Source organism: Bos indicus x Bos taurus, chromosome 4 (assembly GCF_003369695.1).
Source record: "Bos indicus x Bos taurus breed Angus x Brahman F1 hybrid chromosome 4, Bos_hybrid_MaternalHap_v2.0, whole genome shotgun sequence".
Lineage (NCBI taxonomy): Eukaryota > Metazoa > Chordata > Mammalia > Artiodactyla > Bovidae > Bos > Bos indicus x Bos taurus.
Window position 1 is genome coordinate 103,511,606 of NC_040079.1, and position 16,777 is coordinate 103,528,382.

At 42.0% G+C, this 16,777-nt stretch overlaps 1 protein-coding gene across 12 annotated transcripts in view; it reads left to right on the plus strand.

Moving 5' to 3' along the window:
* Nucleotides 1-16,777, plus strand: part of ICA1 (islet cell autoantigen 1) — a 163,595-nt gene that overhangs the window by 108,861 nt on the left and 37,957 nt on the right. For all 12 annotated transcript variants that reach the window (XM_027540067.1, XM_027540064.1, XM_027540061.1 and 9 more), the window contains exons 7-8: nucleotides 4,142-4,267; nucleotides 5,383-5,481. In XM_027540067.1, the coding sequence (XP_027395868.1) occupies nucleotides 4,142-4,267; nucleotides 5,383-5,481 (225 nt within the window). The remainder of the gene's footprint in view (nucleotides 1-4,141; nucleotides 4,268-5,382; nucleotides 5,482-16,777) is intronic.

The following is a 16,777-nucleotide window of genomic DNA, read 5'->3' on the forward strand; positions in this document are numbered from 1 at the left end:
GTCGTTTTGGCATGCAAGACATTACTCCTTTTTCTGGTGAATTGTATTTTTTCAGCCTTGGGAGGGCAGGACCCATGCTAAAGAGGATCTAATATATGTGATCATCCCTAGAGTTTGGAGAGTAAGAGGACAGAGTGGGGGGGCAACAGGAATAAAATTAAGAAATCAGAAAAGATACATTGATTTGAAGATTTTTTTAAAGAACCTTGAAAACCACAGGAGCTCCTCAAGATGTTTATGTAATTGAAAATAATTTATTTGGGATTGAAAGGAATAATAAAACATTGTCACTTAAGTCCTAGTGGAGACACATGATATTAGACTCTCGATGTGGCCTGTGCTCACCTGTGTTCTTGGTGTTTTGTCCTCGGGCAGCAAACTAGGGATGTGTTTTAGAGAACAGACATGGAACACAAAATATTAAATGAACTTTGCCGTATTCACGATGCCCAGCAGTGTCACATCCTTCTTGTTTGGCAGGGAAGGAGCTCAACATTTGGAAACTCAGCAGTGCATTAAGTATTTTAATAATCATTGTTGACACACAAAGCAAATGGCCTTTCAGAACTCACTGGGTAAAGTGTTGAAGTCGTCTTCTAGGTTTCTAAAATTACTTTACAGAATTCAGACAATTAAATTAGGGCACATTTCAGTGTTTAATTCATGAGCCTTGTGTTATAAGCAAAGGAAATAAGTTTTCTTCCAGGATAAAAGAATATCTATGTGTAACTTATTATGTTAATGTAAAGGAAAAAGCAAAATTCACATCCCACAATAAAGTTATTTGCATTTAATTAGAAAAATCTAGAACCTCTGCCTTAACAGGCCAGCCTTGTGTCTACCTGGTAGTTACTCCTAGTCATGACTTAAGACCCAGATATCAGATATATTCAGATATCCCCCCTAATAATGTGGTCTTCATTATCCCCCAACTCACAGTTTATATCAGTGGCTCAGCAGTAAAGAACCTGCCTGCAATGCAGGAGACACAGCAGGAGCCGTGGGTTTGATTCCTGGGTAGAGAAGATTCCCCTAGGGAAGGAAGTGGCAAGCCACTCTAGTCTTCTTGCCCAGAGAATCTCATGGAGAGCCCATGGGGTCGCAAGTTGGATACAACTTAGCAACTAAACGATGACAACATGGTTATAGTGATGCTATGAAACAAACAACTGTAACACTCAGTGGCTTAACACAGTGAGCATTTCTTACTGCTCATTGGTCTGTGAGTTAGCAAGGTGCTTCTGGTCTCTGCTGGGCTCACGCATGAGTCTTTGGTCAACTATGGGGAGGGGAGAGGCTCGGCTGATCATAGCTGGCCTCGCTCAGATATCTGGGGATCAGCTGGCCAACAGCTGATCTCTTACGACCGCTGGGTTTACCTCCTCATGTCTCTTGCATTCACAAGCCTCAGCATCACTTCAATTGGCCAGCCCAGGCACATTCTCAGGTTGGCCGGGGCATGTTCTCACGGCAGTCTCAGAGAAGGGAGAGAGAAAGTGGAAGCATGCTAGCATTTTTTTTTTCCCAAGCTTCCAGTTTCATCACATCTCGCCCATTGGCCAAAGGAGGTCACACACCATGCCCAGTGTCAGAGTGGGCGGAGACTCCAGGGTCTCAGGGCTAAGGGTGTGGATAACAGGGAGGCCTGTAGTTGGGGAGACCATTGGTGTACCCCAACCCCTGCCACCCTCAGCATTAATCAGCTCCCTGTCTGTGCTGCCTCTGTCTTCACTCAGTTCTGCTGTACTTCTCCCATTGCATTAAATACAGTTGCTGACTTGTCCATCATCTCTAAAAGACTGGAGGAGCCTGTGCCTCTGTGCACTCATCCTTAAGTATTTTTTAACCACCTGCCATATGTCTTATTCCTTTACAGACCTCCCAGTGCCTAACACTGGTCCTGACGTAGAAGAAGCTCTCTCACACTAAGTATGTGTTTAATGAATGCATGCATGAACGCTCACACCTGGAGTTATTTCCTCCCCCTTCAGAAGGAAAGGGTAGGACAGATGCCTCTCAGGATCCCTGCTGAAGGGTTCTTCCCGGGTCTAGCCTCGAGTGAACCAGAGGGCACCTGCAGTGGAACTCTCTGCTGCTTAAACATCTTTGCCTCCACACTCTCCCACTTCTCCCTTCAGGAACTAGGGTTTTCTTTTTTGTATCATCCTTACTCTTCTCCAAGGAAGGCAGAAAATCGCTGATATTTAACACATCATCCTAACTTTTTACAGCTTGCGCGCTCCCGTAGTTTTCCCTGGAGTCTGTCCATTCCATAGCGAGGAATGATTGCGTTCTGGGTTTAAGCTCACGGTGTGGCTTGAGGGGAGCTTGATGGCTTCTATTTGCTGGGTTTCCAAACTCTATTGACTAGGAATACAGAGGAATTCTTAGGAAATGCTTTACACAGCTATCGAAACAAGACCCTATTCATATAGGGCATTAATTCTGTCAATATGATATTAAATGGATTGCCTGACTATTTTCCAGTTCCATAGACATCTACAGGAAAACATGTGTTTCTGGGTAGAATCATAATTTTGAGGTTTTTTGCAAGAAGTTGTGGAAGTTGTTTGTGGGGCAGGGGACAGATGGTGCAGCTTTGGAGTCAGGCAGGCTAATCTAGAATGCCAGCTCTGTGGGTCAGTTAAGTCTTCTGACAAAGCCTCTTCTTCTCAGCAGTCAGACAGGGCAATACAGAGGCTAACAGAATAAGGCTGGTATGTGATGAGTGAATTGTATTAATTGTATCAACTGTTCAGTTGGTTCAATGAATACCAATTGTATTCATTGTGAATGATATCTATTGCTAAATTGTTTTCAATCTTATGTTATTATGAATGATAGCTACTGTATCAGTGGCTACTATTATTATATAATGCCCTATAATTTTGAAACCTGCAAATATAGATTATTAGTGGGAAAAGTTATTATAATCTAAATCACATGACCTTCATGTTTATTTTTATATAAAAATTATTACTTTTAAGACTGTTCTCAAGGTTCTACTTTAAAATGGCACTCAGGCACTCTACCGTTTGAAATGGTCTGGAAATTTGCTTCTTTCAGTCATCAGATATCTGTTCAACACCTGCTTTGTGCGAGGTTGCTAGGTGCTAATCATCTAATGGTGATTAAGGCAGACATCACCCTCAAGTCCCCACCCCACCCCCTACCCGAGTATTCTGTGATGAAAGAGCTGCCATTCACGAGTCAGCATTATTCCCAACTCCCAGTTACCTATCTGGTCACTACAACTGCTGAATTATCTGAGATAAATTAGTATGTGACTAACTTCCCTGCTAAAGTTGGATGTGTTGATGCTTCAGGTTAGCTAAAGAGGAAATTTTGACTCTGTTTGTACTGTAACTGTATTAAATTTTTAAAACTTTCTATTTTATTATCAAATAATATGTAGAATAAACATTTCTGAAATCTCCCTTATCCCCCCCTCCATCCCTGAATTACTACTGATACATGGCGTAGGGATGGATGGAAGATTACTTGGGTACATACACAATTATAGAACATTGAAGGTTTATCTGTGGGGATAGTTTTTTGGACTGCATCACAATTTCCTATGTGGTATCCTAGATTGGATCTCGAGACAGGAAAAAAAAAAGATAGTGAAAAAGCTGGTAAAATCTGAATAACATCTGTTGTTTAGTTAATAAGATTGTATCAGTGTTAATTTCATATTTTTTTAATAAATGTACCACGTTATGTAAGATGTTTATTTTAGAGGAAGGTAATGAAGAGTATATGGGGACGTCAGCTTCAAAGAACCACAGGAAAACAATGGGGAAAACATTGTCCTCTCACCACCCTGTGAGTTTCCAGACTTCTCCCCACCATGGTCAGTTTGTGAATGCCTTGAGAGGAGAGAAATTCTAACATTCGACTGAAAAAAATATTCTCAGGATAGTACATCTGCTGTAAAATCATGATATACAATACTGTCGTTTGGGTCCTTTGGAAGTAAAGGGTAGATATTATAGGGTTTTCTCACTTGCCTGGAATTTTCAAAAGTGTTTTGAAAATTTGAAAGAGATAATCCTGCTATTGGTATTTTTTCATGGACAAATCTTTAACACTTAAAAATTTGAATTTGAGTGGGTCAGAAATTCTCTTTCTACTTTCATAGGTGCAAACACAAGTTCGCCTTGCCAAAAAGAGCTTTGACAAATTGAAGATGGATGTGTGTCAAAAAGTGGATCTTCTTGGAGCAAGCAGATGCAATCTCTTGTCTCATATGCTAGCAACATACCAGGTAACAAAGTGAAAAATGTTTGTCGCAATGAAACAAGAATGTGACAAGCTTTAGATAGCGGAAAAATGGGGTTTGAACCCAAAGTATGATTTGGGCATGAGGAAGTTCTGATTGCCTTTGTCATAATTTTCCTCCCGCATCTCTCCTTCTTAGCATCCTGTGCTGTGTCTAAAGTTGCCTCAGTCATGTCCGACTCTGCAACCCTATGGCCTGTAGCCTGCCAGCCTTCTGTATCCATGGGATTCATCCTACAGTTAATCAGACTGAATATTAGCTGTTCCCTGAGCATACACTGTAATTCCCCACTTCCCTGCATTTATTTAGGTGGTTCCTTCTGCCTGAGTGCCCTCCCTTTCCACTTGTACCTTCCCAAATTCCACTCGTTTGATGTACCAACAATGTGTTACCTCCTTCAGTAAGCTGCCTCTGAACTCTCTCAGCATTGTTGCCTGTGATTCTCACGCCACGGTCACTTCCTCTTAGGTTGTCATAATCTAATGAACTTGCTTTTGTCTCCTTATTGCCTCTGCGTTCCCTCAGGATGGCACTTGCATCTATCAGCTGTACTGTGGAGCGACAACTGAGTGTGGGAGGAAGACTCTGGGGGTTGTAGGTTATATACAATGGAGAAGACCAGATTTCCTGTCCTCAGGGAATTTGGAGTTTAGAAAGGAAGTCAGAGACAGTAACATCTGACTATATTTTCTCTGCCTCAAAGACAGAACAGGGTGTGCTAAGTGAAATGAGATCCACCAAAAATCCAGTGGAGGCTTGAAGAGGGAAACATGGAATCAGGTGAGGGATCACAAAAGTCCATTGTCATTGACCAGCCCTGGGTTTTGGAGGATGGATCGGGTGAGATGAGTACAAAGAGAATGGAGAGGAGAGCCTCCTAAGGGGTGGAGCAGTGTGAGCTATAAGGGGACAGGGAGCCATGACGTTTGGCTGAAATACAGGGTGTGAGTAGAGGTGTGATAGGAGACGAGGCTGCAGAGGTGAGTCAAAATCGTATTTGAGAAGACCTTGAAAGCCACAGATGGACACACTTCTTCTAGGGCCCATGACTAGATCTGAGGCATTTCAAATGCTAATGGCTTTACTGTCTTTCTTTACAGACCACTCTGCTTCATTTTTGGGAGAAAACTTCTCACACTATGGCAGCCATCCATGAGAGCTTCAGGGGTTATCAGCCATATGAATTTACCACGTTAAAGGTATGAAAGCTAGAAAGTCCATTAGAAAATCTTATAAAAACTCAAGTCTTGTTTCTATCACCAGCAATGTACATTGAAGCAAGCATCATTATTATGACAGACTCTTAATGTCAAAGAGATAATTATGCCCCCGCCCTTCACCAGTAGAATCTTTTTTATCCTATCAGTATTCAGTACAACAAAAGCCACAAGCATCCAAAACCACAGGTTGAACCTTGGTACTTGTGACTGGGAGATGAATTGTGGTGATCCTGAGCCTAGTGATTGGCCCAGCTCCCTTTAAAGTACTTGTTTGCTGTTGCTGAAGAAAAGATGATGCAAGCCTAGTACACTGTGTTACCTTTTACTCATTAAAATATATTCACATAGGAAAGTATTTTCTTTTTTCTCCTCTAACAAATATTTTATTCTGTGAGTACCAGCCCATATAGAATATAACTTTTTCCTAACGCTGCAATCATATTTCCTAACTGAAGCAGCAATATTAAACTCAGTGATTTCTCAACCCAAAAGGAATGCTTTCAAAATGTCAGGTTCTCAGCATCACAACTGAAGGTGGAGTCATTTTGCTCTCTGATGGTTGCTGCGGGTGAAAATATATTGAGATAAGGAAGTGATTTAGATTCTAGAAGAACTTTCAGAATGGTGACAGAACGCTGGGTGCTTCGTTGCCAGGTCAGATTAATATCTTTGAAAGGAAGAGATCAGGAAAGAACTCATTAAACTTCATCTTGAAAATACCTTCCTTTTAATTTTTCAGGCAGTTTGTAAGTAGGTCTCATCACTTTGCTTAACAAAACATTAGGAAGTTTTTACTTTTTTTCTTTTTATTTGTTGCCTTAAAACACCTCTTTGATTTTGAGATGTTCATAATGTCACCATATCTACAAAAGTACTAAGACAGTAGTAACCCTGTGTATCCCTGGCCTCCTGTGTTGAGGAAAATTCAGCTCCTTAAATTTTTCTGTGATATTTTTCCTGCAAAGAGGACTGTGTTGATTATGCTAGAGGATTTCTGGGCAGAGAATTTAGTGAAAGTCTGGTGGCCATGCTTTAGGATATAATTCAAAATATTTGGGGCAGATGATTACCCGTTGCCTTTTACATCCCCCAGGCCTTCCTTAAATTAGGGTTTAAGTAACAGTTTAATTATAATATAAATTCAGTAGGAGTAATACATATGTTAAGGTGTAATAAGATTATAAGAATGTTAAGTGTCCAGAAGTCAACCAAATAAAGTGTGCTTTTATTACCTCTTTAGAAGGCTATTCATCTAAGCTTTCAATGATGACATGTTATATTAGAATCTGAAGCTAGTAGCTAATTATTTTCTTTATATGGACTCAAACCCATATAATAGAACCCTGTTATTACCCAGCCCATTACTGCCTAGATGGAGGCATGTTGCATATCATATTGTATGCCGCAGACTGTGAGAATGAAGACCAAGAACACCTATGTGTCACACTCAAATATGGACTACAACCTGATTTACCAACCCTCTTGCACTAATAATGTTTTAAAAATACAAGTCTTTTATATAAAGATTTTGACTTGATCAAGTCATCTTTCAATACATATGTTGATATATCTACATATATTGTATATACACACACGTGTGTGTGTGTGTGTGTATACACACACATATGAATGGCACTGTATATCGATAATGAATATTTTGAAATTTAAATATTTTCATGATTTACTTGTTCCCTGGATTTACCTAAGCAAATAGCCCCTGAAGTGCCTTTTGAGACACTGGCTGGAAAGAAAACAATGTCTTTGGAGAGGTGTGCCAAGCTCTGTTAATGAAAAGCAACTCATTTGCTTTCTTTGCTGCAGGGCGTATTCCGAGTGTGTTGGTAATTGTGCCATTGCAGCTGTATTTCCTGACTGTTAGTTTTATGCTTGATGAAGGATGATAATGAATGTGTTAAACAGTCGGTGCATCCTGTTTAGAGCAGAGAGTCTTCTGTTACAGAATTACAGGGATGAAACTCACATGCCAGGAGTTCAGGTTTTATTTCTTATAAGCCTTTCTCTAGAAAATAGGTGTAATTCTTTCTTACATAATATTTTTATATTTATATTTTCTTTATAAAAGTGAACAGAGTCTCTATCTCACACAACTTGAAAATTTTCCAAGTGACTATTTTGATATTTTAGGAATATTTTGTAGTACTGTTTTATGGAATAACAGCTACGACATTTTTACTCAGGCCTGGTGTGATTATCTTGATTCTATGCTTATTGACATATTCCTTTGTCATTCTAATTTTATGATAAATAAATTTTTGTAGCATTTTAACCTTAAGGAAAATTTAGTCTTAAAATTTTATTTTTTAAAAACCCTGTTAATCTAATAATGGTAACAACTCAAACTGAGAGTTGAGAAATTGTCTTTTGAGTGGTTTCCAATAAAAGAAGCAATTCCCTAATCTCATATTTTCAAACAATAAATCTTTATTGGTTCATTACAATGTTACTAAACATACATGTTTTGCATGAGTAATCGTCACTGATGTGTTCATTTTATACTGATTCCAAATCACCTGGGAAGGTTTTTTACATGGTAAAAGTTATTAAGTCATGGGGAGAGGAATGGAATGTGACTAGCCCTATCTTGAAAGCTTTTTTAGAGAAAGTAATTTAGACCAAGAGTTTAAAGCTTTTGGGGGCAAAAAGTACAAGAAATGCTGTCTGTAGGAAAGCAGTACCCGTCTTCAATTACCAGCCTTCAGATGTGGTCACGTTTGCTTCATCCTTTCAGGATGTCACTGACTTACACATCTCCCTACAGATCCAGAACAGGCGTCAGGGAGAAAAAAAAAATTAAAACATAAAAAGAAAAAAAAAAGCCCTTAGGAGTCAAGTGGCTTTTCTTTGGAAAATCTGAAATCCTGGCCTTGTCTCTGCTCTCTGGCATGCTGACACATGGACTGAGTCAATTGTCTTTACAGAGAGTAATCAGTGGGGCCTTTGGAGACATGGACAGGCTCCCTGGGAGATACTGGTTAAAGGGAAGGCATGTCCTTCTGTATTTGTATTTGGGAAGGGCTGAGGACCTATATTGAATGGAAATAGTAGCAGAGTGTATTCCTGTGGTGTACCCCATTCCAGGGTTTGGGGGAGGAGACAGTCTTAGACTCTGATAATGGGATAAAGCAAAGTATGTGGGAGCACAGCCTGGGTCCAGCTCTGCCCTGCCCGGCCGTGTGGTGGTGGTGGTGGTGGTTTTCACGGGAGTGGCAGCCTCCATGGTAGCACCAGGAGCCTATGGTGGGGATGGTAGGGATGTACTTATTAAACATTCTTTAATAGGTCCAGAAGGGGCTTCCCAGGTGGTGCTAGGGGTAAAGAACCCAGCTGCCAATGTAGGAGACGTAAGAGACACCAGTTCCATCCCTGGGTTGGGAAGATCCCTGGGAGAAGGAAATGGCAACCCACTCCAGGATTCTTGCCTGAAGAATCCAACAGACAGAGGAGCCTGGCAGCTACAGTTCATGGCATTGCAAAGACTCTGACACAACTGCAGTGACTTAGCATGAGTGCACGAATAGGTCCAGGAAACAGCCATTGGCAGTATCAGTACAGAAGGGTCTGTTGCGGTTGTCAGGTTCTATAGCCCAGTTTCAGGTACTGTCTTTATTGTGTTGTTATCGTCGTTTAGTCACTCGGTCCTTTTTGACTCTGTGCGACCCACCAGGCTCCTCTGTCCATGGGATTTTCCAGGCAAGAATACTGGAGTGGAAATTGCCATGCCCTTTACCAGGGGATCTTCCCAACCCAGGGATCGAACCCATGTCTCCTGCATTGGAGGACTGAGTCTTTACCACTGAGGCCCTAGGGAAGCCCTCAGCTACTTCCTTGCTCCCTGTGCATTATTAGTTTTGCACAGGCAAGGCTGTGAATAGCAGTGGGATAGTAGGCCTCACAGACCTTGCCCAGGGAAACCAACCTCCTCCCTCCCTGCTCCCCAGGACACCCCTGCAGCCCTTCTGCCCTGCAGGCTCTGGTCTTGGCTCAGGTCATCCCCACCAGGAGAGGGCAGGCCAGCCCGCACCCTGGAAAGGTAGGAGGACTTCCCACCCCCGAAACAGGGCTAATACTAAAAAATGCACTTTACCTTTGCAGCCGGCCTTGTTCTGTGCCAAGAGTTTAAGGAAACCTGAATTTGAAAACCTAACTGTGCATGTTCAAAAATAACCATTGAAACAGATGTGCCAGTGTTCCCTCCTTTCTCTCTTGGGGTCAAGGACTTAGCGTGATTATATGGATCATCATTCTGGAGCATGAAATGCTTTCAGCTCTCACAATTCAAAAAACATCTTTTTCTAAATTTTGTTTTTCTCCAATCTGTATGCCTAACAGCCTTCTTCCACCCACCTCCACATTTCTCAGTTAATCACTTGAGCATTTACTGACAAGCCACATGGCTCTGTAGTTACTTGCTTTGAAAATAAAGCCATAATAGTTTTTATGAAAATTGGGTAAATATCTTTGCGATGCAATTTTAGTTGCCAGCCTCAACATGGCAATTACTCGTGGCAAACATCCAGAATATCCTTTTAGACTTTCAAGTATTCTCTCAGTGTCATTATTTTACACAGCATTTAGCAGAATAATGTTTTCCCCCAAGCTGCTCCAGACCAGATCATTGCAAACAGCAAATTGGGATGCAGCTGGGTCACCTGGAGAGGAGCGGCAGAGAGACTGACCACAGCTACCACTGAAATCGGAGCTGGACAAGCCCAGGCGTGGCTGCTCATCCATTCATCCTTCCCATCCTGTGACTGACATTGGTTCTTCCAGGCAGCTGGTAGCCCAGGCCCTGTTCACAACAGCAGGATGTTTCTCCAGCCCCCATCTCTTCTCATTTTCCAGCTTTTCCTTGAGGGAAAAGGAAAGAATATCGTCATTGTGTGCATAGTTACTTTATGCCAGGCACTCTACTAAGGGTGAAGGGCAGTAGTGTCTAGGGGAATTTGTCATGGTACGTGTGACTCTAATGTACCAAGGTTGGATCTCATAATGAATAATACTGTTAGGTTCAGCATTGACATATAGAAAGTGCGTATATTTTAGTTAATCCTCAAAATAGCCTTGGGGAAGTGGGCATACTTGTTCTTGTTCCCATGTTTCAAATGAGGAAACCGAAGCTCAGAAAGGTCTAGTAATGTGCCCAAGGCCACATGGTCAGTACATGGTAGATCCTGGGAACAGAGATGCTTATGTTTCTTGTACTCTGTCACATGGTACTTCTTCCAGTTGGCCTTCTGGCCACGAGGCAGGAGGGCAGAGAAAGCAGAATTGCCACTTATAAAAATTACCTCTGTGGGGCTTCCCTGTTGGTGTAGTGGTAAAAGAGTCCGCCTTCCAGTGCTGGGGACACAAGTTCAATCCCTGAACCGGGATGATCCCATATGCTGCAGGGCAGCTGAGCCCGTTCGCCACAGCTACTGAAGCCCGTGTGCCCTCGAGCCCCTGCTCTGCAACAGGAGAAGCCACTGCAGTGAGAAGCCCGCACACCACAACTGGCGAGCAGCCCCCATTGCCCACAACTAGAGAAAAGCCCGGGCAGCAGTGAAGACCCAGCACAGACAAATACATACACACAGAGACATTTTAAAGCTTTAAAAGTACAGTACAACATCTTAAAAGTACAGTTCTAAACCTTCAATTAAAAATAGCACTTTGAAGTATTCTTTTGAAAATGAAAAGCATCTTTTATATGTCAGTCTTCGGGTGCCTGGAACCCATGGCCCTTCCTTTACAATTTGGAATGAAGTCCTCTCCATCTCATGGGCACTTTAGATGAAAAGGGAGTTCAGTAAATATTCTTGGCTTGGCCATCCTATATAATTTCTTAACTAGTTGTAGAATTGTAAAGACCTAGATTCAAATATTGTCTCTACTTGCGAATGGTTGACTGGCCTTAAGCAAGTTATTTCACTTTCCCTGGGTCTCTGTGTCCATTTCAGGAAATCAGAATGACAGTGTTTATCTGCATTTTGGGAGATGTGTGAGACATAGAATTCACTTAACACGTGGAGTACAGAATGAAGCAGGGCAAAGGCTAAAGGAGTTTTGCCAAGAGAACGCACTGGTAAAAACCCTCTTCCAACCACACAAGAGAAGACTACACATGGACATCACCAGATGGTCAACACCGAAATCAGATCGAGTATATTCTTTGCAGCCGAAGATGGAGAAGCTCTATATAGTCAGCAAAAACAAGACTGGGAGCTGACTGTGGCTCATATCATGAACTCCTTATTGCCAAATTCAGACTTAAATTGAAGAAAGTAGGGAAAACCACTAGACCATTCAGGTATGACCTAAATCAAATCCCTTACAATTATACAGTGGAAGTCACAGATTGAAGGGATTAGATCCGATAGAGTGCCTGAAGAACTATGGACAGAGGTTCATGACATTGTACAGGATGCAGGGATTGAGACCATCCCCAAGAAAAAGAAATGCAAAAAGGCAAAATGGTTGTCTGAGGAGGCCTTACAAATAGCTGAGAAAAGAAGAGAAGTGAAAGACAAAGGAGAAAAGAAAGTTATACCCATCTGAATGCAGAGTTCCAAAGAATAGCAAGGAGAGATAAGAAAGCCTTCCTCAGTGATCAATGCAAAGAAATAGAGGAAAACAGTAGAATGAGAAAGGCTAGAGGTCTCATCAAGAAAACTAGAGATACCAAGGGAACATTTCATGCAAAGATGGGCACAATCAAGGGCAGAAGCAGTATGGACCTAACAGAAGCAGAAGATATTAAGAAAAGCTGGCAAGAATTATACAAAAAAGATCTTAATGACCCAGATTACCACGATGGTGTGATCACTCACCTAGAGTCAGACATCCTGGAATGAGAAGTCAAGTGGGCCTTAGGAAGCATCACTATGAACAAAGCTAGTGGAGGTGATGGAATTCCAGCTGAGCTATTTCAGATCCTAAGATGATGCTGTGAAAATGCTGCACTCAGTATGTCTACAAATTTGGAAAACTCAGCAGTGGCCACAGGACTGGAATAGATCAGTTTTCATTGCAATCCCAAAGAAAGGCAATGCCAAAGAATGTTCAAACTACTGCACAATTGCACTCATCTCACACACTAGCAAAGTAATGATCAAAAATTTCCAAGCCAGGCTTCAACAGTACATGAACCGAGAACTTCCAGATGTTCAAGGTGGATTTAGAAAAGGCAGAGGAACCAGAGATCAAATTGCCAACATCCGTTGGATCATCACAAAAGCAAGAGAGTTCCAGAAAACATCTGCTTTACTGACTATGCCAAAGCCTCTGACTGTGTGGATCACAACAAACTGTGGAAAATTCTTCAAGAGTTAGAAATACCAGACCACCTTATCTGCCTCCTGAGAAATCTGTTTTTCTTTGCTTGACCCAGGTCAAGAAGTGACAGTTAGAACCAGACATGGAACAACTAACTAGTTCCAAATTGGGAAAGGAGTATGTCAGGGCTGTTTATTGTCACCCTGTTTGTTTAACATATATGCAGAGTACATCATGCGAAATGCTGGGCTGGATGAAGCACAAACTGGAATCAAGATTGCCAGGAGAAATATCAATAACTTCAGATATGCAGATGACACCACCCTTATGGCAGAAAGTGAAGAGGAAGTAAAGAGCCTCTTGATGAAAGTGAAAGAGGAGAGTGAAAAAGGTGGCTTAAAAACCAACATTCAGAACACGAAAATCATGGCATCTGGTCCCATCACTTCGTGGCAAATAGATGGGGAACTAATGGAAACAGTGACAGAGTTCATTTTTTGGGCTCCAAAATCACTGCAGATGGTGACTGCAGCCATGAAATAAAAAGACACCTGCTGCTTGGAAGAAAAGCTATGACCAACCTAGATAGCATAATAAAAAGCAGAAACATTACTTTGCCAACAAAGGTTCATCTAGTAGTCATGTATGGATATGAGAGTAGGGCCATAAAGAAGGCTGAGCGCCAAAGAATTGATGCTTTTGAACTGTGGTGTTAGAGAAGACTCTTGAGTGTCCCTTGGATGGCAAGGAGATCAAACCAGTCAATCCTAAAGGAAATCAATCCTGAATATTCATTGAAAGGACTGATACTAAAGCTGAAGCTCCAATACTTTGGCCACCTGATTCGAAGAACTGACTCATTGGAAAAGACCCTAGTGCTGGGAAGGATTGAAGGCAGGAGGAGAAAGGGATGACAAAGGATGAGATGGTTGGATGGTATCACCGACTTGATGGACAGGAGTTTGAGCAAGCTCTGGGAATTGGTGATGGATAGGGAAGCCTGGAGAATCCCAGGGATGGGGGAGCCTGGTGGGCTGCCATCTCTGGGGTCGCACAGAGTCGGACACGACTGAAGTGACTTAGCAGCAGCAGGGAAGCCTGGCATGCTGCCATCCATGGGTTCGAAAAGAGTCGGACATGACTGAGTGACTGAACTGAACACAAAATGAGCCTTTAAGACGTGGCATCCCTTTTAGATCTTTAAAGTCATTGATAAAACACCTTTTGAGTACTTACTTTGAGCTTGGTACTCTGCAATAGTGTTATCTCAGATAATCAGCACTAGTGGTAAAGATTCCACCTGCCAAGGCAGGAGATTCGGGTTCCGTTTCTGTGTCAGGAAGATCCCCTGGAGTAGGAAATGGAAACCCACTCTAGTATTCTTGCCTGAGAAATTGCATGGACAGAAGAGCCTGGTGGGCTATAGTCCATGGGGTTACAAAGAGTCAGACAGGACTTAGCACACATCCACACCCACACATGTCACAAGAATGGATAATTTACCTCCTTTGTTCTGATGGGTAAACAGAGACTCCCAAGACGTAAAGACCCTTTTCCATTGTGTAGCGTGAAGCTTTTTCCAAAGTCCATCTCTTTCCACTGCAGTATGATGCCTTCTTAATACCAGTTTTCCATCTTATTTTAGAGAATAGATTGTGCTTATTTTTCTCTAATTTCACTGTCTAACTCCTTTGCTCTACAGTAGGATTCCAGAGTACCTTCTCAGGCTAGATTAATTGTGTCTCTTGTATAGTGCCTTTATAAATTTATAGCTGCATGGGTGGGGAGGACATATGTGCTAAATATCCATAAATTATGTGCCTTGTACACATCATCATGGCCTCTGCTTTTTATTCCTCATGTGCTACTAATTATACAAACACAAATGCACGCACGCCCAACTGAGTTCAGCATCTTTTCACCATACCTTGCTATTTTGAGCACTTTTATTTCCTTTTATAAACAATTGTTTGGCACCTTTATATTCATATCATGTAATTAATGAGAAGTAGCCTAAGAAAATTAAAAGTCATAATTAAAGATTAGAGAAAATGTCACCCTCCTGTCAAACATTACATGTAGGTTGTTAGATGAGGGCTGGCTGCTGGTGTTTGCCTGTGAAATTTGTTTTGCTGAGTAGTTTTTCTTCCATTCAGATGAATGTTGCTCTTGCTTTTATTTTTCTAATACAGGAAGTAGTAACTCCCATTATTGTATTAAGCTGTTTCCTCTCTAAGACACTTTTGCAAGCTCGATCTGTGCGTTTCCTCTGTCATGCTGATCTTACATGTTGTGTGTGCGCTTCCTGAAACCATTTAGGCATTGATGGAAACTATTAGCATGTCAGTGTAACCCTAAGAGAGAAAGATTATTTGGTCTAGGACATTCCCTCCTTCACAGAGAACCTGTCTGTCTTACATGAGGCTGTATCACTTCTAATGGACAGTGATTTTCACAAGCAATTTTAATGAAGGACCTAGAGGGTTTGGGGTTTAGAAACAGAATGCTTTGACATGTTATTTCTGGATATGGATGGGAAGGTGGCATCCATCAGTGATTCAGACTACTTCCATCTGATGTCTGCCTGGTCAGTATAGTCAGCCAGGCCTCTGAGATTCCTTTTGCCTGAGCAGATGTTCGTGTCACACAGAAGATGCTGTCACCTCTGACTTTTAAGGATGCTGCAGGGTTAAGTGTTTTCAGCTGAGTTGTGGACTTGAAAAGAATCTGAAGAATTCACCTCCAACCCCCTGCCCCTAGTTGGGCCTTTGTCATCAAACCTGGGAAAGAGTCGTGATTCACCGTGTATGTAGCGTATCCTGAATCGAACAGTCACACCCAGGAACTGATTTTGAGAGGGGAGGGCAGGCATGATTTGTCCTCCACATGTTTCAGAGTTCCTCTCAGCCTCTTTATGTCTTCAATGTGTGCCATCTTTTGTAAGAAACAAGTCCCATATGTGGTAGTGTGTGGTTTTTTCCATTGCTCTGTAGAGGAACCTATAGCTTAGTTTGGTCTAAGTCTCTTTCTTAATACAAGAGATGCCTTCTGAAAATGTTCTAAAATTGATGGTGGTAATAATCGCACAACTGGGACTACACTGAAAACCGTTGAACTGTACACTTTAAATGAGTGAATTGTTGTGCGTGAATTATATAGAGATAATACACACGCATGAGTCCCCTTAGTTCAAAATTCTGATATTGAACAAACAAGCCCATGTGCTCAGTATTCATTTTGCTTATGATTTTACAAACCTTTTCATATTATTCCCCTGAGCCTTAGAATGTCCTAACTAAAGAGCTCTAATTTTTGCAGTTTAACCTTATGTACATTAATTTATCAACCAACAAGTGCATCACAGTACCTCTCTTGAGTGACAACAACCAAATTGTTTTAAGGACAATGGTAATAGTAGAAAGAAAGGAGTGATTGTCACAGGAATTATTAATAATAAATTAAAGCAGCAATTGGAACCGGCCTTTCTGTGGGTGAAGAACAATAGTGACTTAACTGTGATTGTGGTGACAGGGAGCCAACAGTTGAGTCCCTGCTAATGGCCCAGCAGGGGCGGGGGTTGAAAAGAAGGAATAAGTGGTTTACATTACAAAGGGATTGTCTGAGAGCTGCTGGAGTGTGGTCCTGAGGGGAGGTCAGGCTGGAGACAGAAAGGATGATAACCGTGGAGCTGTCAAGGGCATCTCAGGGGCTTAGGCAAGCGCTGTGGCAGCTAGACACGGCTGAGAGGGCCGCCCTGGCCCCGCCAGTGCTGCTGGATACAAAGGAAACGCAGTGAGGAGATAACCGGAGCCAACCGGCAGGCCTGAGCCAGCGTCCCAGCATCTAAAAGCGAGACGTGTAGCCATCGGAGCACTGGCTGGAAATTCTCCTGGCTTCACTTTGACCAGGGTTGAACCACTCTTTGGAGAACAAAACTGCTGGAAGCGGGGTGTGTGTGTGTGTGTGGTGTGTATGAATACAATGCCGTGATTGGCAGCTC